Raw genomic sequence first — 27,271 nt, 5'->3', positions numbered from 1 at the left:
AATACTGCATTTAACAATTATACGTTTTTTTTTTTCCTAAAATGCTCATCATATGTGGCTATGGACAGCCTCCTTTTCTCATATAATTTATGACTTTTAATAAGATGTATGTACATGCATTCAATGAAATAATAATTGAAGTTTGTTACATTTCAAATAACCACTCTGTCCAGTGTTTTATTAATATAATTTTCTGAAATCCACCTACAAGGGATTAGAAGGAGAGAGATTGATATAAAAATTACATTCTTGTTAGATTTGAGCTGAGGCTGAATTTTATCCAGATGCTGTCTTAAGACATTTGGGCTTTTAAGTTATTCTTTGCATGTTGCAGTGTCCATGTGACATGAGGATCCGGTGGGTGCATTGAGCTCAAGGATTATACTGTGCAGCAGCACCAGGAAGTGGCACCCCTGTGTGTGTGTCTGAGCTGCCATGAGGACTACAACTTTATTAATGCTCCTTTAGGAAGTGCAAGCTTTAATATCACTCAAGAAAAAAATAACCAAAAACAAGAAAACAAACAAACCAAGATGTAAAGATAAATTGATTTAGTGGCTATCAACATGTTTTATCCTTCCTTAAAATCCTGCTGTGAATGGAAAAAAGTTTCTTTTTAAGTGGTTAATTTTATTGCCTTGGAAGTTTCGGTCATTAAGGAGATCATGGAGTTCTGGAATAATACTTCCATGTTTTTTCCTTCACTGTTTCCTCTCGCGCAGTGCAGCAGAAATTCAGGCTGCCGGATCATGGTCAACAGCCAAAGGATGTGCCATCCTTGTGGTCTGCTCCTTGTATTGGTGTCACAAATTCTAGCACGTCTCCTGGGTCGGTTGGTTTTAATTGAGCTGGATTGATTAATTCCTAGAAACCTAAATTTCTAAACTCTGGAAATAAAATTGTTTGAAGTGGGGCACGCCTGGATGCTGTGTTCATGAAGCGCACAGTGCTTATAAGCCCTTGCTGCTGCTGGAGACAACACACAAGGCTGCAGCTCCGTCAGTGCACATTGCCAGGCTCAAAGGCTGTGTGGAAGCCAAACTACATCTATTTATTTTCAGCGTAATAAGAATTGGATGTCCATGACAGCAGACAGTAAAATTCCACTTAGGATTCAAAGTGAAGCTGAAAACATCTGACTCCTTGTATAAAACGTATCAATTTTTACAGTGAGTTATAGCAAATACAGTGGTAGAGAAAAATCATGCCCTGCCTGCAGCCAGAAGACAGATGACAAGTGCAGAATTCCCCCGAATGGTTTGCTGGCTACCTGCCATTCCTCAACAGCACAAGATAAAAATGAGCGCTGGGATAACCACCCTGACCCTATTTACTTGCAATAAAACACTGATATTTACATGAGATGAAACTGTTTGATATTCTGAAGCTGCCCAGCTCCAGGGACAGGAGACAAATGAAATGCTACTTTTTATTAGATCTGACCTACCAGAAGCCAGTAACACATGCAATAACTTAGCAAAGGGAGACTGGGACTGTCTCATGAGGTACAGGCTCTCTTCATGGGTTGGTTAACAAGATTTTCCCCATCCTGGAAACCAAGTCTGCAGCCATGTTCCATACCACCAAAACTTGAGAGGTGCTGATAATTAGGGGGGATAAAATAAATGTGGCCAAACAAACAAACAAAAAAATTTAGAAAAACATTGTGGTAAGACTGATCCTTTTCCTCTGTCTTTGATTCAATCCAACCCCCATTAAAAGAATGGGGTTACATCACAGAGTCATGTTTATTTGGACAATAAACATATTCTTGCCACAGACATAAAAATACATTATTTCTAGTATTAATAGGACAAAAATTAAGAATCTCAGAAACTTCTCACAAAGTTAAAGAAAAAAAACCCAAAAATTTTTGCATCCATTTGGAGGACGTGATTTAGGTAAACTTGAAGCATATCACTTCAACCACAACTTTTTTGGTATGCACTGTACTTTGTGAAATAAATTGAAAAATAAGGATATATGAAAATGTTTTCTTCCACATATAGCAACACTGGTATATTCTCATGGGATTTTTCTTTTTGAAAAATACTCTGCTAGAAACATGACTAACTGTAGCCTTTCTACATTAAATAGGCTTTGAAAAAATTAAAGCATTGAAAAATTTTAAAACTGGCACTTTTTCTGTATCTTGAATGTATATCATATTGTCTTACCGTAACTGAAAGTATGGTCTTAGTGCTTGAACAAAAAAAAATATCCTCCTCTCTTAGGAAAACAGACTCACTGGTAAAAGCGAGGCAGAGAAATTTTATATCCTCACAGATTACAGCGCAAACAAATAAAATCTAATGATGTAATCAATTTGAAACTAAATTGTCAGTAGATAGGTGATCAGCAGTTTATAACAGCTTTATCTTTAAAAGACAAAGGTCACTCGGTAAAGAGAACAAGTAGGTTTGTTGGTTTTTTTAAATAAGTCAACAGTTTTTGCAGTTAACAGCCAGCTATTCTTCAATGGGAGTGCAAGATCTGTGCAAAGGCCGAACTTCAGCACAGTTATGACAGGTCTTTGGTAGCAGCTCTGTCACCAGGAGGCTGTTGGATGAGCAGGCATGTTTCCTTCCTGCTGTCCCAGGCGGAGAAGGTGGTTTTTCAGGCAGCTCAGTAACAGAATTGATTTTTTTTTTCTTCCCGTTTAACATTAATAGCTTTGTGAATTATTCATGCAAGCATGGAGGGGAAGCCTGGATGCAATAAATAAAAGTATATGTTTACGTGCGAATCTTGCCTCTGTCCTGGTCTGTTTAGCTCACACAGGATAGCTGCCTGTGCCTAAACTGCCTCCTGTCATGACACATTTTCACAGTGTTTTCCCCACTGTAGCATAGTGAGAGCAGGGGTCAACCCAACCACCTTCCCCTGCTCTTAAAACACAAATGTTGGTAGAGACTGTTCCCTTCCTACTCTGAGGACAGTGCCAGCAGGTCTAATAGCCAGGCTATTGCAGCAAAAAAAAGCAATGCCTTAATTCCATGTGATGAATATTACAATGAGAGGTCTCCAGAATCTTCTTTTGTTTCTCCAGGTACACTGATGGATTCCAGCCTCCTGAAACTCAGGAATTTGCCACATGCCATCAAATTTGACATACAGTGTGCCATTTCACTAAAGCAGAGGTTAACAAGCACTTGGACTAAGTCAAATTATTTTCAGTTTTCAAAATTTGTTTTCTCAACAAACCCACAAGGCAACACTTTGCCTTGTACAGGATTATCTGTATTGCAATTCCTGCTCCAGATGGCAATATTAAATGCCATTAGTTGCTGTTTAAATGAAGGTACTGAAATGTCAGGGAGATACAAAACTGTATGACCCATTACTGTGAACACTGTACTGTTTTCCTCAGGACCTAGACAGCATCTACTGTTGCTGCTTGGGCTACATCTGTCCTTTGGATGAAGCATTTTGTTCCTTAACGCCAGATGAAAACAAAATAACCAAGGCCTCTGCCATTTACACCCTAGATGAAAATTCACAAGCAAGTACTAAAAAACCTGTATCACTTTCTGCTTGGGAAGCAACAGACAAAATACAAAATTAAAATATCTTAGCCATATCTGTGTTATAAATATCAGCCAGTCTGGAAAGTAATATTCTTTTGATTTGTTTCTGTTCTGGGCTTTGGGCACTTTTAATTGACTTGGGTCCACACATCTTTGTAATATTTCAAAACCACTTGTAGTGCAGACAGTAAGAACTCTTTATTACCCTGTGTATGGCACTAACAGGTTATGGCCTTGATCCTAACTGGGCCTTATGGGCATGATCATAACTAAACACTTAGAAGAATAAAGACACTGAAGTGCTGTTTGGCAATATCAGATCTAGCTGGACAATTGTGTTGTTGTGTCTAGAGGCTTCATCAGGGATCATTCTGCTTCTGCCTCAGAGAAATTATTTAACAAGATGAGGCCAAGAGTAGGAGGAGGGACACCAGAGCTAAAAATAGGAGCCAGAAAGCAATGCCTTTGTCCACATGACTCTCCTGGAAATAGTTCTTTAGGCCTTGGACTCCAATTCAGGTTTTTCATTGAATCCTAAGCACTTGGCTCTCAGATATATTTCTGATTGCTCAAATGTGGAGAGGCACACCAAACATCCCATTTCTAAGAAACAGTAATGAAGGATGCCCATAGAAAATATGCTGACTGGCTTTTTCTCGGAAGATGATGTTGTTCCCTTTCCCTGGGATGCTTTGTCAAGGCTGTCATCCCTCTTCAGCCTTTTTCTGCTAACACTGCTTTCTCGGTATGGATTGTGTCAAGTGCTGTAGGACTGGCTGTGCACAGGGTGGGGCAGGCAGACCTTCCTCCAGCCAGTTGCCATAAAGTTTCCCATGTCTCGGAGAGGGCCTAATGCCGGGGTGGGAGCTGGACCCTCAGTGAACCCCTCTTCCCTGCTCAAATCAGGAGAAAAACACAGGTGGACCAGTGCAGACCTTGCCCCTTTTCCTTTCTTTAGCTATCTTTGTCCACTTTGATATTCACAGACCCAGGAGCTTTCCCCAGTTTTCCTTTTCACTTTTGCTCCCTGAGCTGCTCGTTTCGGGCTTCCTACGGCTTTCCAGCCCACGCTGCTGCCTCGAGGCACTCGGCTGGCCGCGGCAGTGCCGCCGCGCTCCCGCCCTCACCCGTTGGAGCCGTTTTTCCTACACCAGGAGCCTTCCGTGCCGTCCGCTAAACCCGGGTTTAGCTGCTTCCCGCCCCGCGGGCGTCCTCTCCCGAGGCACATCAGCTTCCAAACCTGCACCGGCCCAGCCGTTCTCGAGCGGCCGCCGGGCACAGCGTCCCCCGCGGCCGCGGGGCGGGGCGGGGCGGAGCGGGGCGGGCCGGGGACGGGCCGCTGCGGCCGCGGGCCTTTAGGGCCGGCGGGAGGCGGCGCTGTTTGGTCCCCGCTGCCGGCGCTGGCGTTGTGCGGCCCTGCGCGCCATGGAGGTCGTGTGGGCCGTGGGGCAGGTGGGCGCCGTGTGGGTGGCGGTGGTGCTGGGGCTCATCATGCTGCCCTCGGCGCTGGGCATCTCGCTGGGCATCTCTGAAGCCTATATGTGGGTGCTGGTGAAGACGCTGGAGGTAGGCGGGCGCTCTGGAGGGGAAGGGGGGTGTTCCCGGCGCTGCGCTCCCCGCGGGGCTGCGCCTCGCCCGCTTCCCCCGGGCCGAGGGGGGGCGGCGGGCCGGGCACGGCTCGCTCCGGCCGGGGCGTGTGCGGGGGTGGATATCCCGGAGGAGCGTCTGTGCGCTCCGGTCCCATCGCGTCCTCCTGTAGAGGAGAGCGGGTGGGTCACGTCCTGCCTGGCATAAGCGCTGCAAGGCTGTAGCTTCGGGCTTAAAGCCCTCGAATAAAACTGGAGATCTGTGTTAATTTTGTGGTTGTGTGGGCTCTGGAATGCTGCCCCTGAACCCGCAGGAGAGCGGAATAAATCTTGTTACCTAAGGCTGTACCATGGCCTGGGCGAGGCTGTCGCTTCTCGGTGGCAGCTGTGCTCCACTTGGGGAAAATGATACCGGGTCATGCCCTCGGAGGGTGTAAAGGTCTGCTGTCAGGAGTGCTGATGCTCAGAGACGGCGACTCCCATCCAAGCTGAGCGTGTACTGCACCTCAGTTGCCATCTGCCTCTAAATTCTCAGGGATACCCAGTTTCTCGCAGAGGAACTGCTTTCTGCATGGGGCATATTTAATATGTGTGTGAAAACTCTCCCTCTGAAGCTCATGGTAGTGGTGAGCAATAGCGTTTTTAAATTGTTGCTGGACATGATCAGATTTAATTCTTTACTACGCTTTTTCCAGGGAGGAGGGGCACCCAAACCAAGGAAACAGCTGTAAGGAGGAAAAGTGAAATGACTCACAGCAGTCAGTGGCCATGCAATATACATCACTATGTGACTATGGAAAGTAGATTTTGTTTAATTTCATCTTGTTCTTCGAGGTTTTCAGGCAAGCCTTGTACTTCAGTGCCTGGCTAAGAAAATCCCACCTATTAAATCAGCATTTGTTAAATGCATCTTAAGGAAAAATGTTTTTAGGCTTTTGGGTGAGAATGAATCTTCTCTAAGTAATTTCTGGGACTGTGAATGGTATCAGGATAACTGTTGAGGAGAGAAGATGCAGTTGTTAGTGGAAAAAAGGATTTGAATAGCAGGAGCTGAGGAGGTAAAGATCACTCTGGCCTGAGGGAGCAATCCAGATGGCCTAGTGAGATAGTCTTGTTTGGATGACTTGCCTTCACCTGTGAATAACCACAATTTACATTCTTTATTCCTAGATGATTAATCATTATTTTTTAGTGTCATTAAATGTTGCAAAAAGAGGTGAATCAAAATGTTTTGCGCAAAATTGTGGAGAAATATCTGGCGGCATATTGATGATGGTTAATTGTGGGAGCTCTCCTATTGCCTTAAGGGAGGAAATAAAGTTCACTTTGTGAGTTATCATTATTTTTGCATTAAATACTCTCTGGAGTTGCATGCTGCTCAATATATTAAAAATTAAATTAACATATAATTATATTTGACATAGATATGATATAAAATAATGTATATATAAAGAAAAGGCAATGAAAAATTGGGAAGTATTCTGAGAAGAGTCAGCTAAATTTGACTTGCTATGGGAATGTGAAGAAGCTCAATCCACCCAGGTATTCTGCTTATCTCAACTTGGCCTTGCTTTGCCTGTGAATTCTTTGTCCTCAGAATACTTGCATGGGGATAATCCCTGAAAGGAAGTGGTTTGTTGTGGGATGTCTCCTCTTCATTTCCTCACAGGTCTGTCTTGGTTAGAAGCCCAGCAGAGGATGATTGTCTGCAGCTCGGTGCAAGCAGCACCTGCAAGAGCACCTGATGTGTAATATCTAAACTGTGGACATTAATCAGAGTAATATTGGGAAAAGTACTGTATCCTTGCATATCAAACTTTCAAGAAGTAGGTTATTTAAATAATTTGGGAGGGTGTATTTCTTTTTATAAGGGATAGTTATTAATAACTATTGTGTTAACAGTGAAATGTGCTGCTAGCTGGACTACTGAGACTCTCTGGGATGTTGAATTGAGTGTGCACGTTTTCTCCTGAGAAGAGCTTTTTGGCTCTGTGAGGTTACAGGATGCTGAAGACTCTGATGGCTGAGGCCTTTTTCAGCAGTGTTAACTTAATAGCTTCCTTAAGCTTCCCCTTCCGCTCCCAGCCCTGGATCTCCCCAGGCCTTTTCCCCTCCTTTCCAGGAGGGAGGGTGGGCTCTTGCACCTGTAGCATGTTCAGTCAGGATGTTGCTGCTTTTATTGCCTCTTTAATGGGCCAGATTACAGGAACTGTCTGCAAAGTGGTGGCTGTTTGTGCATCCCGGGTGATACCCTGCCTTTGCCTGTTTATATCCCGTGTCTTGGTGTAGTGGAAGGACACAGTGACCGTGGTTTGTTTCCTACATGGCCTGTGTTGTCAGGTTACAACGTCTGCTTTATTCGAGTCCATCTATTTTGAGGGTCCAAGTCTGTCCGTAGTTCAGGGATAGTTCTACAGTTTGCTGTGATACCTCTTCAGGTCATGTCAGGCAAAACAAGACATCCAAGAATGAGTCTGTGGTGTTCACTTGTTGTTTAGGCTGTGGGATGGAGCAAATTAAGATGATGGGGGGCTTGTGTTTGAATTTTTTCTTGCCAATTATAAAAAAAACAACAACTTTTTCTTGTTTCAGGAGGGCAGAAGCTTGTTCTTGGTACTGCAAGCATGATCTGAGAAAAGGGAGAGGGAAGCTCCTTTTAGGAACAAAGTGTTTTTGTACTTTCACCATCTGGCATTTCTGACAAGGGATGTCGGTGCACAATAGGTTTTTCTCTCTGCTCAGCTGCCTCAGCAAGCACATGCTGCTAAGAAAACGCAGCATGTACAGATGAGGATGTGCTGCTGTTGGGTTGCATTTGACCCTTAAGTACTGCACTAGAGATTACCAGCTTTAAATGGATATTTTTTTTTTCCTGTGTGATTGTATTTTTTTCCATGTGATAAGGGAAAATGTGTAGAAAATTGTCCTAAAGAAGTACCACAGGCAGCACTTGATATTTGAAAGCCTGCTTCCCCCATCCTGTGGGTATTCCTGAAAGTGCATGAACTTGCTTCTGAATTACCTTACCAAACTCAGCAAACTTTTAAGAGATTGCTCATTTTTGCCAGTGGCTTTCCTTCCAATGTTAATAGAAAGATTTCTGGCACCATGTTAGTATGTTTTTTTAAAATGTGGGAGTACTGCTGCAGAAACATCTCTAGCAGCTGTTTGCCCCTATGAGGAGCTAGTCTGGACTAGGCACCTGCTGTCCTGATGCTTGTCAAGTCTCTTGCCACAGAAATATTCCCTACTGCTGGAATGCTGGGGACTGTCTCTTGCAGTCATCACAGCATGCTGCATTGCTCCCTGTTTCTTTCTCGACATCAACAGATAGCTTCCAATTTTAAATTTAGTGCATCTTTGCCCCTTAGTCTCATTTTTGCTCTGTCTTAATCCATTGCCTCTTGTGAACTCTTACTATGATTTGGGGCTCTTGAGGCCCCTGCAAACATGCCATTGGAGCTGTCTTGCCAAGCACTGGAGAATCCAGCCTTTCAGCAAGTCCTTTGTCTTTCACTGAGGCCCATAGAGCAGTCACTGTCACATAGGATCAGTTTCTCTATTTCCGTCAGATTGTAGAAAATCTGGAGGACTGGTTTGGACTGTGTGTCTATATATTTGGCAGTAGCAATGCACCCGCCAAGTGATGATCTCTGCTCTATGGATTGCAGCTCACCTTGTTAAATACTTCAGGGATTTTTTTTCCAGTCTGCTGGGGTTTTTTTTTGGGGTGTGCCTTGCTGCCTGAGACAGAGTTGTCAGCAGCACTTTGTACAGACTGCCCTGCTCGTCCTTTCTAATGGGAAATTTTCATGTGTTTTTTAAACTGTGTAGTGCATAATACTTGTGAAATATTAAGAAACAAGAAAGCCTGAGGGAAGTGAGGTGTTTAGGTCACGTTTGAGTCAGGAAACAAATAACCTGGCTATTAACCAACATCACATTATTGTCTATTTCTGGACTAATGGTTTGTTGATGAGTGCAAGCACTTCTAGTGCACTCCCCTTCCTAGTCTCTGGAGGCTTTTTGTGGGGGCTTGCAGTGAGCAGAGAGAGTGCTTCTTGTGTGGCTGGTTTTGCTGGCTGTAATGCACAGCAGATGGTGCACTTGTAGGAGGTGTTGTTCATGTCCTGTAACTGATCCATCGGGGGTTTAACAGCAGCCCCTTGTAACAGAAGCAATTTCTGATACCTTATTATGCTGCCTGTAGGGAAGGTATTTTTGCTGGGCAACAGTGTATATTATTCTGTAGCTGGAGGTTAAGCCTAATTTCCTTGTGTTGCAAATGACCTTGGCAATAGGAATGGACCTAGATATGAGGAAAAAATGACCTCTCAGTGCCTCTGATCAAACTGGAGATTGTGGCTGTGCAGGGCCAGTGGGATGGACTGATGCTCTTGTCCTAGGTATGCCAGGCTGCAGCTTCTTCCCGAGTCACTGTCAGGACTGTGTGTGGTGCTGGGCATGAGGGTGGGGAATGGAGAAGGAGAGGATGTAAGCTGATAAATAGATGAATCATTGTGGGCTTTGACTGCTTGTGTAACTCACTGGCCTCGGCAGCAAGCTTTGCTGACTAATGTCATTGCACAGAGTCAGTGAAGGCCTCTGTGTAATTGGTATCCTTCAAGGACTGGTGGGCAGAGGAGAATCTGAGAGAGCTCTGAAAGCTGCCAGCTCAGATGGTAGTGAGAAGCATGTCTTGGAGACATGCCTGGTGTGAATGATGCACCCTTGTTTACAGGGCTTACACTGACTTTTGGAATAGTATTTTAGCAAATTTTGTGCAGAATCTTGACGTAAATCTCCAGCCTGTGTTAATGTAGACCCCAGTCCTTTGAAGTCTTTTATGTATGTTTACCACAGATTTAAAAATCAGGAGTCCTTGTACATCAGTAAGTTTGAGAGAGCTGGGGGCTGCCCTCTGCTGTAATTGCATCAGTAATTAATGTACCATATTCCAGATCAACAGCTCTTGTCTGAAACTGCTCTCAATTTTACAGCATGTGAACACTGTTAATAATCAAATGCTGTTAAAAAAATAACAGCAGTTGTATTCAGAGCTTGCCTTGAAGTAAGAGTTTGTGAAGCTGCTGTTAAAGAAGCTGCTTGACATTCCTTTTGCTGATGCCATTCATGTTATCCTGTAAAGCTAGACTCTTAATTGCTCATTGGATACCTGTCCACCAGGAAGGACTTGCTATGCAACTCCTGTGTGTGGAAGAATTTGGGAAACTCCTTGGAGGCGGTGCCAGGGGTATCCCATGCGAATAAGAAGTGAATAGGAGATGAGAGAGGACGTTTTGCCCTGACTCGGAAGTGATTGCTCCTCTTGGTGGTGTTGGTGTTCTTGCCTCACACAAAACAACCCAGTAACTGTCATGCAGATTTTGCTGTGTTAAACAAGGTGGCATTGTGTGGGATGTGCTCTGCAATCTTTCTGCTGTTACTCAGGTTTGGAGAGATTCCAAGGAGGAGTGCTCACCTAAACTGGCGCATAAACTTTTGGCTCTGATCCAGCAGTGCTTTTAAAAGAGGAACACCAGTGGTCTGTCTTCATGTGATTGCAGATTTCAGTCATCTCTCCCTTCCAAAAAATCATCGAACATTGTTCAGTCAGAGGTGGTGTTAAGGTGGTAAATGAGGTGAAAGGCTGAGCCCCATTTCTTAGGGGAACAGGGCAATACTCCGAGGTGTTCCTAATGATTTGTCTTTTGATCCCAGCAAAGACTGTCTAGATGTGCTTTCATTAAATGACCTATCAGGCTTGGCTTTGGAAATAGTCAGACCTCAGAGGCAAAAATCACACATTTAAAAGAGATACGAAAAGCCCTTCCTAACTCCAGATAAGACAGTTGCTAAATAGACAACTATCTTTCTCAAGTACTTCATAGGTCCTCTGTGTGGCAGTTGCTTAGTGATGTGTAAGTGAATTTAATCTTTTGGGCACTTTAGATTTTTTTTTTTTTTTTAAGTTGTTGATAAATTAGAGGACTTTTCTAGGAGGATAAGGAGGGAGAACTTTGAGGGGAAAGTTGATGTTTTCCTTGCCTAGTGACGTGTGGTATCTTCAGATTTTGCATTGCATAATTAAAGCATCCAAGCTACTTTCTTGTCAGCAAAGTTTCAAAATAAGGCTTGTGGTGATGCTTGTAGTTCTGGGATCATTCTGTTTTCTAACTTTACATTTTCAGTCCAGTGGGTAGCCCCACTGTAGAACTATTTTTAATCTGTTCAGGAGCCTGGTGTTTTATACTTATTCCCCAAAGCTGCTTCAAGAATCCCTACTAAAAACACAGGTCTGCACCAAGGTCCTTGGGACTGCCAGCTCAGCATCAGCTGAAAGAAGCCACATAGATTTTTGCTAGTGTTATTGAGAAATCCAGAAGACTTGCCAGTCTGCTTTTTGCTCATTTCCTCAGTAGAAGGGAGGCTATGGCTTGTAATTGTTTAATGCTATGATCTCTAATACACAGACACGTTGTTTTCCCCTCTGTGGGATGGATCAGCTCTGTGGGATTGTGATAGCTCTTTATAGCATAACCTTGTTGTCCTTCAGCATAGGAACCAGCTGAAGCAGCAATGGATGGCACATATTCCTGACTAGCAGGAAGGAAGGGGAATAACTCACATTACTGCGGGTGGTGTCTCTTTCGTTTCCCAGCCTGGATATAAACAAGCTTTTCACTTGATCAAAGTTGAGATTCTGGCTTTGATGGTAGTGCCTTTAATTCAGGTGCCTGAGAATATGTGAAAGAATTAGATGTTAAGTAAAAATTTCTCATTTCTTACTCCTTGGTTACCGGAACATACATAGTTTTTGGAAATATGATGGATTAAGGTAAGAAGAAAGCTGACAGAGAACTTAAAAGTTGTTTGATGTCATCTGGTAGATGTGAGTCCTTAGGAATGCCCAAATGCTCCTGACCAAGAGGGAGAGCTGGTCTCATCATGGCCTATTTTATTAAGTGTGCTTAAATCCCCTAAGAGACCTGGCATGGAATGTAAAACTGCCTCAGCCACTGACTTGTGGAGCACAAGTCAGTTGTCCCCTGGAGTGCACTGTGCAACCCTTGTACGTGATGCCATGCTCTTGTCAGGCTCATGGCAGTGCTCCCATCTCCTGGGAAGGCACAGGTAGAGTGCAAAGGGAACTGTCCTCTCCAGACTTTCTCTTTGCACTGTTCCCCCATCCCCCAGGTGGGCTGCTGCACCTTTCTGGAGTTAGATGGACCTGAGGAGCAAAGGTCAGACCACTCAGGAAGAAGGAATGTGCTTTTCTGAATAAGGTTTATAAATGTATCTGAGCAGTAGAAACTGACTTGGGTTACATGACCCTGCAGTTTCTCTGCTTTGGGAAGATTGCACTGCCTCCTTTGCATAGCAAAACGTCAAGATACTGCAGTATAGAGGGGTGTTGCAAGCTTTTGGACATTACAAAGGCCTGTCTTAATAACCTGTATCCTCATGATTTGTGCTGAGGCTCAGGCTTTGACACAGTCTAGAATGAACCTATAACTGCAGGATTTCTGTAGAAAGAGCTTTTTGAAGAGAATGTTGCATTCTCTTTCTGAGCACCGAACAAAATGTTCTTCCAGGTTTTGATTATCCCTTGGATAGGATTTGAAAGTTGAATTTTTTTTTTTTTTTTTCTGTTGGTGTGTATGGCTGAGACCATTAGCCAAATATGCTCTTGTTCTTCTGTGTGATAAGTGACTTAGCTGTTTGTGGAGATATTCATTTGTTGAATGCAGTAGTTCAAGTCTGGTCAGAAATGATCGCGTGAATGTATTTGCTGGTCCTTCTGTACCCCCAAATCCATTCCATAGACAAAACGTAAAATGACAGTGCTCTGAATAGGTTATTCCTTGAACATTATTTTGGTTTGGTATTTCCCAGAACTTTTATGGTCACAGTACTGCTAAGAATGTAGCCAGAAAGTTACTGAAAGTACTTGAGTACTACAGAAAGAACTGAGTTATTCCTACAGTTAAAATTAATCCCTGGAAGAGCTATTGCCTTAGCAGCAGCAGAACTGAGAAGGAAGGGGCTCTCTGTAGCTCACCCTAAAGCTGGTGAATTGGCCTGTTTTCCTGCTGCTCAGAGTTTCAAAATGAGAGCTGAGAGAGTTGGGGTTGTTCAGCCTGGAGAAGAGAAAGCAACTGTAACACATTGCCTGGAGAAGCTGTAGACTCTCCATCCCTGGAGATGTTCAAGACCTGGCTGGATGGGGCCCTGAGCAACCTGATCTGGTAGGTGTACCTGTCCATGGAAGGGGGTTGGAACTAGGTGATCTCTAAGATCTCTTCCAACTCAAACCATTCTACGATTCTGTGAAGATGCCAAGAAACAAGCAATTGCAGAGTCAAGGGAAATGGCAGGTTTGTTCAGCTTGGAAAATTCTTGGGCGCTATCCTTTTTGGATTGAGTCTGAATTTAATTGAAATGTCTCATGACTGCAAATGCTGGATTTGGTTTTTAGTGAAATCAGCTGTATGCAGGCTTCAGTTTCACTTAACCCAGTTAGGACTTTTTTGTTGTTGTTGTTGGTTTTTTTTCTTCAATATGATGAAACTACTCTGAAGGGAGACAGTCTGGGTTGTAATATGTCTGTCAGCTATGTGAACACGTGCTGTGTGTGTCCTGTGTCTAGCTCAGCTCCTGGGGCTTTCCATGGGGCCTGGACTCGGTGGCTGCTGTGGCAGTAGCAAGGCTGACAGAGGCCTTTCAGGCTCTTGGTGGCTGTGTACCTGAACTGGAACTGAAACAGGTGTGGAGCACTGAGTTGGCTCTCTGAAGATAGAAAGCAGAGTTGAGAAGTACTGACTAGCACTCGGTGTTGTTTTGGTTTGGTTTTTTAAATTATTAATTACTCTGAGTTTCTTCATAAGAGCTGTGTATGGGTTTGGGTTTGTGGACACATCTGAGGAGGATGAATGATGATTACCTGATGAAGATATTCTTTGAAAATCACAATGTGTCTTTGACTAACTGTTGGGTTTTTTTGGTGACTTTTTTCCTTAAGTGAATGCTGCATTTGTGAAATTAATGTTTTCTTCCTGTTCAACAGTGGGCCACTATCCGGTTACAAAAAGGAGCCAAAAAGCCACAGCCACAGATGCCACGGACTCCTACTGCCAATGGTGAGAACTTGGGGTAAAGTCACATTGATGAGACTAATATTGTGATGTTGGAGTACTGAGGCCTTCTCAAATGAAGCAGTTAGATGTGTGCATGAGAGAACCTGCAAAGAGGTGGGGTGTTAGATGCCCACTGAAAGTTATGGTTTATCCTCAGGCAGCTGCTCACTCATTGCCCCAGTGGGAATGGGGAGAGAATTGCAAGGGTAAAAGCCTGAAAACCCATGGGTTGAGATAAAGACAGTTTAACAGGGAAAGCAAAAGTCACACACACAAGCAAAGCAAAACAAGGAATGAATTCCCTGCTTTCCCATGGGCAGGCCCGAGGGCAGGGCCCCATCATGGGTAACAGTGACTTGGGAAGACAAACACCATCACTCCAAATGTCCTGCTTTCCCCCTTCTTCCTCCCACTTTATATCCTGAGCAAGATGCCATATGGTCTGGAAGGTCACTTTGGGTCACCTGTCCAAGCTGTGTCTCCTCCCACACTCCCAAGCACCCCCAGCTTCCTCACCAGCCTGGTTGTATGAAAAACAGGAAAGCCCCTGGCTCTGTAAATCCTGCTCAGTAATAACAAAAACATCTCTATATTATCAACTGTGTGTTCAGCACAAATCTATAATCCAGCCCCATACCAGCTACTCTGAATAAAATTCACTCTACCCCACTGAAAACCAGCACACTTATATATCTAATTGTTATGCAATGCTACTGGCTACTAAACAGTTCCTGCAGTATAAAATGCGGCATTTGCTGGCTTATACTGAGTCATTGAAAAATCAGGGGATGAGAAAATGAAGAGTATGAAACAACATGAAATTTAACAAAACAAAGTAGAGCTTAAGATGGAGACTGTTCTTAGTTTATGGAAATTTTTGTGTTTAAATATGAGGTTAATTTTCATCTCGAAATTTGTCTTTACACTGATGATTGCAGGGTTGCTGGCCAGCTATCTCAGTCCTAACAGCATTAGAGTGCGCTTAAATACTCCCTGAAGAGATTTAAGTGTTTGTTGGACAACACCTCTCTCTCCCAAGCTGAGTGCTTTTCCTGTGGTAGGGCTGCAAGTTGAAAGTGTGTGGTGGGCTTGTTTTTTTTTTTTCAGTCTGTGGCTATTGACCTTTTACTCTCTGGAGTTAGTATCAGGGTTTGCCAAACTTCTTACACTCACTGTCTGTAGAAAGACAGCTGAAAAGTTGCTTCATCTTTCTTCCTTTAGCCTAGTTTTGAAATTATTTCTTTAACTATATCTTAACCCATACTGTCTGTGAGTTGTGGTAGACTGTAGTAGGTCAGAGTTGTCTTTATGTCTTTGGAGCCATGAGAGAAGTCTGAGTTTGCCCAGGAAACAGAAGAAGACTGAACAAAGCATTGCAGTCAGAACTTGGTTTCCTCCCAGTTCCTGAATGCTTCAGTTTTGTTATTCAATTGCTCTGTTTTGACAGCATTTGGCAGCAGTGTGAGCATTTTCTGTGTGTTCCCTCCTTAGGCTGCACAACTAGAAACAGGCCCAGCCTGCCAGTTAGCAGACAAGTCATCTGTTACCTGAGCCTGTGGATTAGCTCATGTGAACATGATCCAGTAATGGGGACTGAATTGCTGAGCTGGGTATGTGTGTTTCAGCTCCAAAGGGATAGCCTTATCAATACTGCAGAAACTGGGATCTCACTGTCTGCAGGCCAGGCATGGAACTGGCTTCCATGGCAGCAGATGCAGCTGTCAGCATCTGTGATAATAAACTGGAGGTACTGCACAGCGCCTCGGAAAACAGGTTAAAACTTGTCTTGCTTAGTTGCTGACTTTCAAGTGGCTGAGAACACTCACCAGTGTCCTAAAAGTTGTGGGTTTTTTTGGGGGGAAAGGCAAGGTCAGCGGTCCTTTCAGCTAATTGTCAGTGACGTGTTGTCTGCTTCCCAGGGTGTCAATGATGCAGGAAGATATCCTTTTTCTTCCTGTAAGGCTGATGGTGCCCCATCACCGTGGATCATGGTGAGAGGGCAGTCATGGGCCAGTGAGAGGGCAAGAGACCCTACTGTGCTGCTTTAGCTGCGCAGTAGGAGCTGTCACCCTGTCACATCTGATCATTCTTACACATAGTTATTTCTTCTCTAGTAAACAGACATCAAGAGAAAGAGGTCCTAGATAGTAGACTGTTTTTTGAACTATCCTTAAAAAAAGCTATGAGTAGCTATTTCTCCTGCCGCTGAAGGGTATGTAGTGTTAATATGCACTGTGTTCAGAACCTGCATGAAGCTGAGTGTAGTTTGCTGTCTGGATGACCATTAGGGATAGTAAAAATGGCCTGAGGTAATTCATATAGATGATTGTGTGCAGGCTATGTTCAAGCAGTCTTATGGATGGGGATACGCAATCACAATGGTAGCCTTTTTAATGTCCTTCATATATCTGAAATAAAAAGTTAAAATCTTTCCCCACTGGAGGTGGCTCTTTCTGCTGGAAGCTGGAATCTTAACTGTTTCTTACTTGAGAAAGTATGGGGAGATATGCGGTGCCAAGCTGTGCTCCATATCTTGCTCTTGGGAATTTTTAAAGCATAGGAGTAACTGATTTGTGATTAGGAGTTCCTGGCTGTGGAAGAAAGTCCTTGAGGACCAGGGCAGATGTAGGTTTAACAGTGCATTATATAAATTGGTGTCTGCTGAGGTGACAGAACATGATCAGACAGAGAGGCCCAATTGCATTACACAATATTTACTGAGGGAGGAGAAACTCCTGCTGATAATGAATTACAGAGCAGTTGATTAAAACAGGGTAAAGGTAAATGTTTGTGTGTGTGTGTATGTATGCACCTATTTGTAAGTGCTGAAAGGATGTGTGTGTCATCTCTTATGATTTTCCTGATCACTCAGCCACTACCAGGAGGTGGGTCAGCATAGGAGGGAGTACTGTGCAAAGTCAAGTTTTCCTGTGCCCTGGCAGAGCAAAAATGGTCCTCCCCAAACACTTTGAAATTGTTTCCTGCAGTGAAAAAAAACAAAAAAAACCAATCAAATAAAAAAACCAACCCCAAAACCAAATGGGCACGACTGAAGAGACACCACCTTTCTCTGCAGCATCAAATCCAGTGTACTTTACATCTCTTGGCAGAAAGGGCTGCCAGCGCCCCTGTGTTGGTGGTGTGATAAGAAATAGTTTCAAGAGAAAAGTTGGCTGATGTAGTTACTTGAGGAATTATGTGGTGCTGTCACCTCAAAATCCTTCTCTGCTAGAAGGCAGTGTGTGCTGGACCCAGTGGTAGCTCTTGGCTGAGTAGGTGCTTGGAGGATAGGTGTCTATCTCACTGCAGCTGAATAACCAGTTCTCAGCTCTCTGTGTGGGTGCTGGCTATGTTGTCTTCAAGGTGGTGGGTTTAAAAAAGACAAAAATGCTAATAAGAGATTTGAAAATTACATTCAATAAAAGAAAAGCTTATGCAAATAATGTTAGTAGTATCTAGTTACTACATAAGGAGATACTACTAAGGAGCTAATTACTCGATACTACTAAGTAGATCTACTTGCTTTGTAAGTAGATGGTGTTAAATTTGAGCCTGGTATAATTAATTGACTGGAGTATTGAGCTTGAAGGCTTGGTGCTATCACTGCAATATTGAGGAAAACAGTCACTGTGGCTTGTTTTTTGTTGAGAGTAATGTTTGCTGTACTCCTGCATAGTGCTGTCTTTGGCAAGCTCAGCTCTGCCCATGGCCAAGGGATTAAAGGCCATTAAATGTGACTTGTGATTACAAGAAGGCTAAGTACATCACCACAGCAGCAGGTTTGCAATACCTTCACGTGCTGCTGAGATCCTGGCTTGGAGTAGCTGTCCCAAGGCTGCAGGGCAGTTGGTGCATGGGGGTGTCATGTGCCAGGCTGATGAGGTTAGACATTCCAGTCTGCTATCTCAGCTTGCTAGCAGTGTGATAAACTTCTCAGCTGGGTTTAGCTGAGAAGCTGGAACTAGATGGGCCAGCTGCTTGAATGGTGCTGAATAAGTGGGAAAGATGAGGGCTGGATAAGGAGGAAACATTCCCAGCTCTGGGAACTGGGTACTTGTGTTATGGGTGCCGGAGCATTCCCCTGGTTTCTTGCCTACAATCAGTTTCCAGCAGCACGGAGCAGACAGGTCGACAGGTCACACTGACTCACCGACAGTCCTGGATATTTCACAATTTGGAGACTTTCTGAGTGCGAGAAAAATTGAATCAAAAACTAGAGCTCTGATTTGGGCTTAATGTATGACATAAGTGTAGTCCATTTTGGTAAATGTTTGATGTGATGCATGCTTGTATAATTTAGATCCTGAGGAGCATGTGGCTTTTTGGATGTGCCACATTAATGGTTTATATTTGTAGGCTTGTCATAGGACGATGCAGTGAGGTGGCCTGCTGGTGGCCTGAAGTCGTGGATGCTGGGTTCCAAGCTGAAGGTGCCGATAGGTTTTGTTGCAAATGTTGTTGTTCTTTAGTGTTTACCTCAGTGGTTTGTGGTAGTTGTATCTTGGAGCTTCCTGTGTTATCCCATATGTGCCATATCCATATGTGCGATAAGATTTTCCTTATCACTTGTAATTTAAATGTCACAATTATTGGCACAGGAAATATATTGAGATATTTTCTGCTGACAAGACTTAATTGAGAGGAAGATTTTCTACAAAAACACATCCTAGGATGTGGAAAGTTCCTAGTAGCTTGACAAAATTGGATGCTATGTCCTTTCCCATTTTTTTTTTTTTATCTCAGCATGGAAACACAGAGATTATGCAATTTATCAGAGGATGTCTGACAGAGTGGCAACCTGAACTTGGACCTCTGTAATAATCCAAGTTGAGTGTCTCGGGGGATGATTGTTCTGGTTAACTGTTACTCTAGATTTCTTCAGTCACCAGTTGCTGGAGCCAGACTTGCCTACCAGCAAGCTACTACTTGATCTTTGTTTAGCTTACACAATTTGTTCTTGCCTTCGAAAGCTCTGATGAGAAATTCATGCTTATCAGACCATAAGCTTATTAAAAAATGAACAGATTGGAGGAAGGGAAATACTTCGTTTGCACTGCAGTTCTGAACTCTCCAGGTTTCTCTCCAGGCATTGTGTGGCCAGAGTTCAGCTGAAACAGTTGTTGGTGTTGAACTAAATCAAAGCTCCACTAGGCACAACTTTCTTTGATGTAGTGTTTTGGAGGGTTTTTCTTTGTTTGATTTTAAGTAAAATAAAAAAAAATAGCACGGTCTGCCTGTACTTACAGAAAATATTTGTGCTGTGATGGCAGGGGAAGTGTGTTTGGTTCAGAGCTGCACAGTGTTGTGGTCTGGGGCTTTGGCAGTACTGGGGCTATGGGACATCAGAATGTCAGACGAGATGGGAATAGGGAAGCTTCCATCAAGGAGATTGAATGCCCTTAAATACACAGAGCACGGGAGGGAATGGAAAGGCCAAGGTCTCACTTGGTTTCTTCTGAAAGCATAAGAGTCCTGGATTAAGTTTGATTTGAGAACATGCCAGATGGTGGGAAAGGGTTTGCCTTCTTGCTTCATGTTCAGTAGGTAACAATTTGGTATAGTTGTTGCTCAAGGTGTTGGTGTGAGGAAGGGGAGCTGGAAGTGGCCTCCTGCAGGGTATGCTGTGTTCAACTGCACCGCTTCTCTTCCTGTCCTAGGAGGAGCTCTGACGGTAAATTTGTCTTCTTGAGTAATACAGTAGAGTGACTAGTGATCTGGAGGGTGAGAGTTACATCACAGAATTATTTTCTCAGGCGGTTACCCTTTTCCTTCCCAAGGTATCATTGAAAGGGATGAAACGCCTATGGAGAAAGAAATTGCACTTCTGCATCGAGCAGACTTCGAATTCTCCCACATTTTTTACTTCTGCAGAAAGGGGTTTGAGGCTATTGTGGACGATGAAGTTACTCAACGATTTTCCTCAGAAGAGCTGCTCTCCTGGAATCTGCTCACAAGAACTAATGTCAACTTCCATTACATCAGCCTGAGGCTGACTGTTGTGTGGGTCATCGGGGTGGTAGTGCGGTACTGCTTCCTGCTGCCCCTACGGTAAGCTATGGTGCCGAGGGGTTTTGTCAGCCTGGGAACAGGTAAATTTGTGCTTTCTTGGTAAATGTCATCTCAGCTTTCTTTAACACAAAAGCAGCATTGGCAGATATAAAATATTAACTTGCTTAAAGGCTCCTTTTATGTCAAGAAGCGCTTATTTGCTTTGGAGAGTAGAGTAGAGTTGGTGGTCATCTTTTCCATGAATGCTTCCCCTAAGTCAATGTGTATTAGCAAAATAAATGTAAGCTCTAAAGCTCCCTGATACTGTGTGCATGGGAATATCTGGGTCTGCTGCCTTTGCCACACCATGACTTTAAGCAACAGATTAGGGAATTGCTGAGTGAGAGAACTGCATATGTCAAGTATCTGAGGAGTAATTGAATTTCTGCAATCACTTTCCATTTTAAAGGGGGGAAAGTGTTATTACAATGAGCAAAGCTACTTACTTAGGTTTAATGTCTGTTTTGTCTGTAGCTTTAGCCTTGCTGCCATCGGGATTACGTCAATGATTGTGGGAACTACTGTGGTGGGACAGCTGCCAAATGGCAGGTAGGTACTGTGTGTGAGGGATGAACTCACCAAATTGCATCATTGCAAACAGCTGAAGGTTAGGAGTGGACAGATTTTTGCCTATAACAGACTACCAATAGTCCATTCCACCCACAAATTTGTGGACCTTGTTTTAGTGGCATTTTGAATTTGGGCTGAGGTTGATGATTTCTGATGGGTTCCTGCTGCTGCCATGAAATACTCAAATGGGGCATTGTAGGGCAGGTAGTAGTGTTGGGATGAAAAACACCTAGCAAAGAGAGGACAGCCTTGCCTAGCTAAGTGGTGCCAAGGGCATGATGTATCTTGGCTGAGCTGCTGTAGCAAGTTAGTGGTAGAGCTGGGAACATCCCTCTGTGCTCCAGAATACCAGGGAGATTTCAGCCCTGAGTTGTGTTGAGTAGGCTGGAGAATGTTGCATGTGCATCTAGCTGCTTTCCAGGATGCTTCAGATGTCTAATTTCTTTCAGTGTGAAAAACTACCTGAGCGAAGTGGTTCACCTCACGTGCTCCCGCATCCTTGTCAGAGCTCTGTCTGGCACTATCCATTACCATAACAAGTGAGTGAGCAAAGTGTGTATATGCTTATATGTGTGTGACATCCCATTGGAGGTGGGGACTGCTCTCTCCTGAGCTGCAAATTGATGTCACACTCTAGAGGCTGACTCACCTGACAGCTTCATGGAACTATTTGGTGTGTAATGTGGTGCTTAATGCACTAGCAGTCTAACAAAAAAATATGTAATTGCAGGGAAAACAGACCTCAGAAAGGAGGAATTTGTGTTGCCAACCATACATCACCAATAGATGCGATCATTTTGACAAATGATGGATGCTATGCAATGGTATGAGGAGATCTAAGATAACCACAGCAGAGGGACCAGGAGAGGGAAAGATTGTGGGGTATTGTTTGTGGACTTCAGTACTTAACTTTCACAGCAGAGATGTTTGCTTGAGCACTGGTCAGTGGGGAAAAGTGTAAATTATGTTGAAATTGGTCTATATTATGTGCTGGAGAAGTTGTCTTTGGACTGTCAATGCCAAGCTCTTCATCTGTTGAAGTACCTGAGATAATACCATGTAAGTGTCTCTATTCTTTCAAGTGAATGCATTTTAAGAATTCTGTGGTCATTGCTCAATCCTGGCTTGCAGCTCCCAGGGCATTTGGGTTTGTTGGATGATTTTGGAGGGGTGGAGAGGAGGAAGTTCTGCCTTTCAGGTGTCTCAGATACTGATGTGCCTTACTGGACTTGCAGGTGGGCCAGGTTCACGGTGGGCTGATGGGCATTATCCAGCGAGCCACGGTCAAGGCCTGTCCTCACGTCTGGTTCGAGCGCTCCGAGATCAAGGACCGCCATCTAGTGACAAAAAGGTGAGGTGTGTGCTGGGTTGCCTCCCTGGAGAGGCATTGGGCAGTCCAAGACCTGGATTTGGGAATGAGTTACAGGGGTGGTGTGCAGCACACTGAATCACTCAGAATGACCTAAGTGTGCTTGTTTGTGTGGGCTTTGGTGCAGTACGCTGAGGTCAAAATGTCAGGTTCCCAGGTCACCAGGGAAGGCTTGAAACATTTATGCAGCGTGTCATGGTTTAGACCAAAGGTTCTGGGAAGCTTTGGATTGTAGACTGTCACAAAATATCTCAGTTGGGAAGCCATCAGCATAATAACTAATGTCTGATGAATTCAGGTGTGTACTTTGAAACAATGTGAAGATACTTAAATTCTGGTACTTCCTGTTGAAGAGGCATACTGATGATAAAATAGGCTTTCTGTGACAAAAACTCAGTATCACTGGAAATTGTGAGCCATTAGAAATAAAAAGCTTTATTTGTTTGGGTGAAAGGCATAATGTCTTGTTATAAGAATATAAGCTGTGTACAAAAGTGGTTTTCTGCAGGATGTCACCAAAAACATACCTGTGAATACTGTAGTACAGGGATAAAAATTCATCCTAATTTGTAGAGAACTTTTTAGGTTAATTTTGACAGGTTAACTTCTTCACTGACTTATTGGCCTCTGCACAGCAGGACAGCTTTGCCAAGTTGTCCAAGTGTTATTCAAGTACAGTGAGCTGTAGACATTTAGAAATCCCCCTTTTAAGAAATATGCTGTTAAGTAGCAGAGGCTGGATGGACCACTGCATCAATATGTTTTTTTCTTATGTAGGCAATTTCTTGAAGGTTGAGTGGATCAGAGTTAGACTGGCTTAATGGCATATAATTGTTGGCTTCTCTGACAGTCATTAGTAAAATAATGCAGGGGAAAGAAAACAGGATGTTGCCTCAATGTAATGCTCCAAGGATCTAAGGGATGGCTGGCACAAAGCTTCATTTTCTGTAGAAAAAAAAAAAGCAAGTACAAATAAGTGTCTAGTAAAAAGCTTTCGTTTCATGCATATGTAATACATAAAGCATATGCATGGGGAAAGAAGAGTGGAAAGGAGCTGTTTTTTAAGCTTTCCTTCTGCTTCCACAGGCTCAGGGAACATGTGGCAGATAAAAGCAAGCTCCCAATCTTAATTTTTCCAGAAGGTAAGAAGCTGAACTACTTATCTCCATTCAGTGTAGATGTCATCCCTGTTCTCTTTTCAAAGCTTCTGCTGCTCAAATCTATCTTCACCTCTGGCTTCAACTTCGTTAGGGCATTCCTGGTTTTCATCTTTAATATAAGATGAATATACATGGAGACAACACAATACTGTCCTTGGACGTTGCTTCTCCTGGCAGAAGCTGCAGGCAGAAGAAGGGGAAGATTGTTTATTTTGCCCTGAGATTATGAATTTGTTGTCCTACAGATGTAACCTCAGCATTGTGCTTTTTTTCTTGCACACCTTCTGGCTTCATTCAGAGTCAGTCATGAGACAAAGGCTAAAAGTAAGCAGGGGTGAGATGCTTGACTCAGCGAGCAGCAAATGCAGACCCTTTATGGGTAAGACCTGTCTGTGGATGTTGTGTTGTACTGAAATGGCTGTGTGAAGCAATGGCTTTCTCTTCTGAACAGGCACCTGCATAAACAATACATCTGTGATGATGTTCAAGAAGGGGAGCTTTGAAATAGGAGGGACAATCTATCCTGTTGCAATCAAAGTAAGTGGAAATAGCTGGCTGCTGAATTTCAGAGTTTGGGATGGGTTTTTGTCAGAGGGGCAGGAAGCTGTCTCAATACAGCTGCTATTAAAAGCATAGTAGACCTGGCAAATGGGTAGATGCTGTGGATGGCTCCTGGAGAATAAGTGGCTGAAATTAAAGTGAAGTCCTTTAGCCTATAGAGCCTGGCTGGTAGGCCTGATGGGGTCAGCTTCTTCCTCCAAAAAGCTGGAAGGAAGAGAAATCCAGCTAGTCCTTCTGGTGCTGAAGGGAAGCATCCTGCTCAGAGCAGACTTATTCTTTTGGCTGTTCAGGCAAATAGGTGATATCTGCTGCTGGTTCTGCCATGTAATCCCAGGTCTGAGAGGCTGTGATGGACTGGAGAAAGGCTTAATCATTTTTTGTGATCCTTTGCAGTATGACCCTCAGTTTGGAGATGCCTTCTGGAACAGCAGCAAATACAGTATCGTGAGCTACCTGCTGCGAATAATGACCAGCTGGGCCATCGTTTGCAATGTGTGGTACTTGCCACCAATGGTTAGAAAGGTAATCCACCATCTGGTTGCCTGACTGCTATTTAAAAACTTGACTGTGTCTGCAAGTGCACTTTTACTCTTTTCTTCCCCCAAAACTTCTGCCCACCTCATGTCTCCAAATCAGTTTTGTACTGGATTTTTGTCAGTGCTGACTGATGTATGATTGGACTCTGCTTTTCCTGATGCAGCTTGGTACCATCAGCAGTGCATCAAATATACAAAGGATAGCAGTAAATGCAGTGCTGTAATGTTCCATCTTGTTGAAGCAAAATTTTCTCCTAATTTCAACACTAAGGGAAAAATTAGTTGTTATCACATGGGAACATCAGATTATGATGTTGGTATGATAAGGAATGGGTTTGGAATGAGCTAATTTGATGAGGCAACAGATAAAAAATGTTATGAAAGTCTGCTTCCATTGACTTCTCTCTATGTTGAATTTGTGGCTCTTGAAGGAAGATGAAGATGCTGTTCAATTTGCCAACAGAGTGAGGTCAGCCATTGCTCGCCAAGGAGGACTGACTGAACTCCCATGGTGAGTGATGCCCTCCTTGTTAGAATTCATGGACTATTTGTGATTAGTTTGACTGATAGGTGCTTCCCTCCTTAGCTTTGTGATGAATAACATTCAACATCACTTTATTCCACTCAGGGAAAACAATGGAGTAACTCCACATGCACATATGTGAAAGTAAAAGATGTATGAAGTCTTTGGAGCATGTAGCATGCAGTGAGTCTTATCTAAAGGCTTGATGCTTTTGAAGTAGGTCTATTCACAGTTTTTTCTCATGTTGAGATTAAGTAGCAAAAGTGATGAACAACAAAAATCTGATGAACAACAAAAAATAAAACAGGTCTTGAGGCATTCTGCTCTGACTTTCTCATGTCTTGCCTCAGTAAGTAGCAGGATAATGCCTAGATTTCATATGACACAAACTTGAGAGCAAAATTCAGATGATGAGAATGAGCAAATGGATTCAACTATGAGACCCAGCTCTGAATAATATAAGGCAAGACACAGCTGTAGGATTGCAGAGAAATTACTTCCTCTACAGTCTGGGGAAGTAGCATCCCAGATTGCCAAAGATTTCTATTGTAGATACAGCATGTTACCAACATGAATAGACTGCTTTAATGAGCTGAATTCAAAATTTGAACTGCATAAGCACTGTGCTTAAGGTAAAGGTTTTAATAAACGTGGTTAAAATTGAATGTTATAGAAGTTCTGAAGAAAGGCCTTTAATAATAATAATTTAGATTGCCTACCTTAATCAGCTGTAGAGTTTTAATGTAATACATAGTTTGAAAACAATAGCCATAGCGGCCCTGATGGTTTACTGTTCCCTCTTTGTTCCAGGGATGGAGGACTGAAAAGAGCGAAAGTCAAAGATACTTTCAAAGAAGAACAGCAGAAAAACTACAGCAAAATGCTAGTGAGAAATGGATCAGTAGGAAGCTTGTCTGCAGAAACTGAGTCAGACTGAATGGTGGTTCTTGAAAAGTAACTTTTCACTACCAGCCTTAGTAGGAATGTGGTTTTTTAAATTAAAAAAAAAAAACTGTCAAAAAATAGAGCAAGAAAACAACAAAGTCCTTCATTGTGTGTATTCATATTATCTGTGTGGCTGGTGCAGAGCCTGCCAAGGGCAGTGTCTCTGTGTTCTTCCTTATTCATTATTTCACTATCCTGCCCCTCTCCATCTTCATGTGATGATGCACTGCAGCTCCTGGTATTCCCAAGCTGAATGCCTGCAGAGTTAGAAGATGAAAAAAACACCCCAGTTTTTCTGAGTTTGTAAGGATGAAGGGACGTACACTGAACAGATGCTATCAGGACACTGCTTGTGAAGATAGAAGATACCTCTTGTTCATGGTACTTTAAAGGTTTAAACATAGCAAAATTTTGTCTTTTTATTTTCCTGTTGCTCACAGATCTTTTTGTTGTAGATGACTTAAATCACATGCTTTAGGATGTTCTCAGAACTGTGAGATTGACTCTTTTTGTTAGCTTGCACCTGGATGTGCAAGGAGGGAATGCAAGCAAGGGTTGCAGAGACCCTACAGGATGGGAAAGAAGCTGCCCTGCCAAAAGCACAGACCATGGAATGTGAGGAATTTGGTGGCCTTATAACATGGTATTGCCTTTATTGAGAACTGTTGCCTGAGGGAAGATAAGGGGCAAGTGCTCAATCTCCCTGTCCATTGCTGTTGTTGAAATTGCTTTCTTGAGGTGGAGCTGTAAAGGTAAGGTACAGTAAGGGTTGGATAATGTAGGCTCTGACAGATGAATCTTTTTGTCAGGAGTGCCCATCTGCAAAAATTGTTGTTAATGGCTTGACATTCTCAAGAGAGCCACTCCAGAAACACATCTTGTGTTTCCTGGGCTAGCAATAGCTATTACAACTATAAACATAGGATTAGTAAGTCAGCTTTGATATGAGACATGGCATGTCCAAATCTGCAATATATTGCTGTCTGAATGTAATGAGAAATAAATTCTATATTTCTAATGGGTCTTGTGTGGCATTACTACTGTTCTCTAAATCTATATAATGAAAAAAGTTATTCTTCCTGAGAACTTAACATTGGAATCATGGAAACTTCAATCAGTGACATAAAGGACCAGCTGTAGTTGACTTCTGCAGATTTCTAACCTGACTTTCTTTCCTTTTTTACCCTCTCCTGGGACTCTAAGGCACATAGATTGCTTGGTGTTTATCCTTGTTAGAGTAGCAGTAACTCATCATGCAGGCTCTTCTTGAATTTACAGCATGAAGTCATATCAGGGAGACTCAATTAAT

The 27,271-nt window shown here is 43.2% G+C and overlaps 1 protein-coding gene across 4 annotated transcripts; it reads left to right on the top strand.

Moving 5' to 3' along the window:
* The first annotated feature begins 4,873 nt into the window (after positions 1-4,873).
* Positions 4,874-26,980, top strand: LOC128806656 (glycerol-3-phosphate acyltransferase 3). Of its 4 annotated transcripts, XR_008436898.1 has the most exons (13): positions 4,874-5,093; positions 14,181-14,253; positions 20,028-20,298; positions 20,773-20,847; positions 21,318-21,407; positions 21,599-21,692; positions 22,104-22,219; positions 23,324-23,379; positions 23,849-23,934; positions 24,352-24,480; positions 24,926-25,005; positions 25,123-25,233; positions 25,828-25,913. XR_008436898.1 is itself a non-coding variant. In XM_053976384.1 (12 exons), the coding sequence occupies exons 1-12, from the start codon at positions 4,953-4,955 to the stop codon at positions 25,952-25,954; spliced, it is 1,338 nt and encodes a 445-aa protein (XP_053832359.1). In that variant the 5' UTR covers positions 4,875-4,952; the 3' UTR covers positions 25,955-26,980. The 4 variants fall into 4 exon arrangements, 3 of the variants coding, with proteins under 3 accessions (XP_053832359.1, XP_053832360.1, XP_053832361.1); XM_053976384.1 differs by lacking the exon at positions 25,123-25,233 and having other exon boundaries at positions 4,875-5,093; positions 25,828-26,980; XM_053976385.1 differs by lacking the exon at positions 25,123-25,233 and having other exon boundaries at positions 4,880-4,979; positions 25,828-26,980.
* The last annotated feature ends 291 nt before the right edge of the window (positions 26,981-27,271 follow it).

Source organism: Vidua macroura, chromosome 4, assembly GCF_024509145.1.
Source record: "Vidua macroura isolate BioBank_ID:100142 chromosome 4, ASM2450914v1, whole genome shotgun sequence".
NCBI lineage: Eukaryota > Metazoa > Chordata > Aves > Passeriformes > Viduidae > Vidua > Vidua macroura.
The sequence above is the reverse complement of the archived record's forward strand: the minus strand, read 5'-3'. Positions and strand labels throughout refer to the sequence as shown.

Excerpts from the sequence above, each read along its gene's own strand:
- LOC128806656 (XM_053976384.1), top strand. The coding sequence starts at position 4,953 with ATGGAGGTCGTGTGGGCCGTGGGGCAGGTGGGCGCCGTGTGGGTGGCG. Across the intron at positions 20,848-21,317 it reads GGACAGCTGCCAAATGGCAG|TGTGAAAAACTACCTGAGCG; the intron begins GTAGGTACTGTG and ends AATTTCTTTCAG. Across the intron at positions 25,006-25,827 it reads GGACTGACTGAACTCCCATG|GGATGGAGGACTGAAAAGAG; the intron begins GTGAGTGATGCC and ends TCTTTGTTCCAG.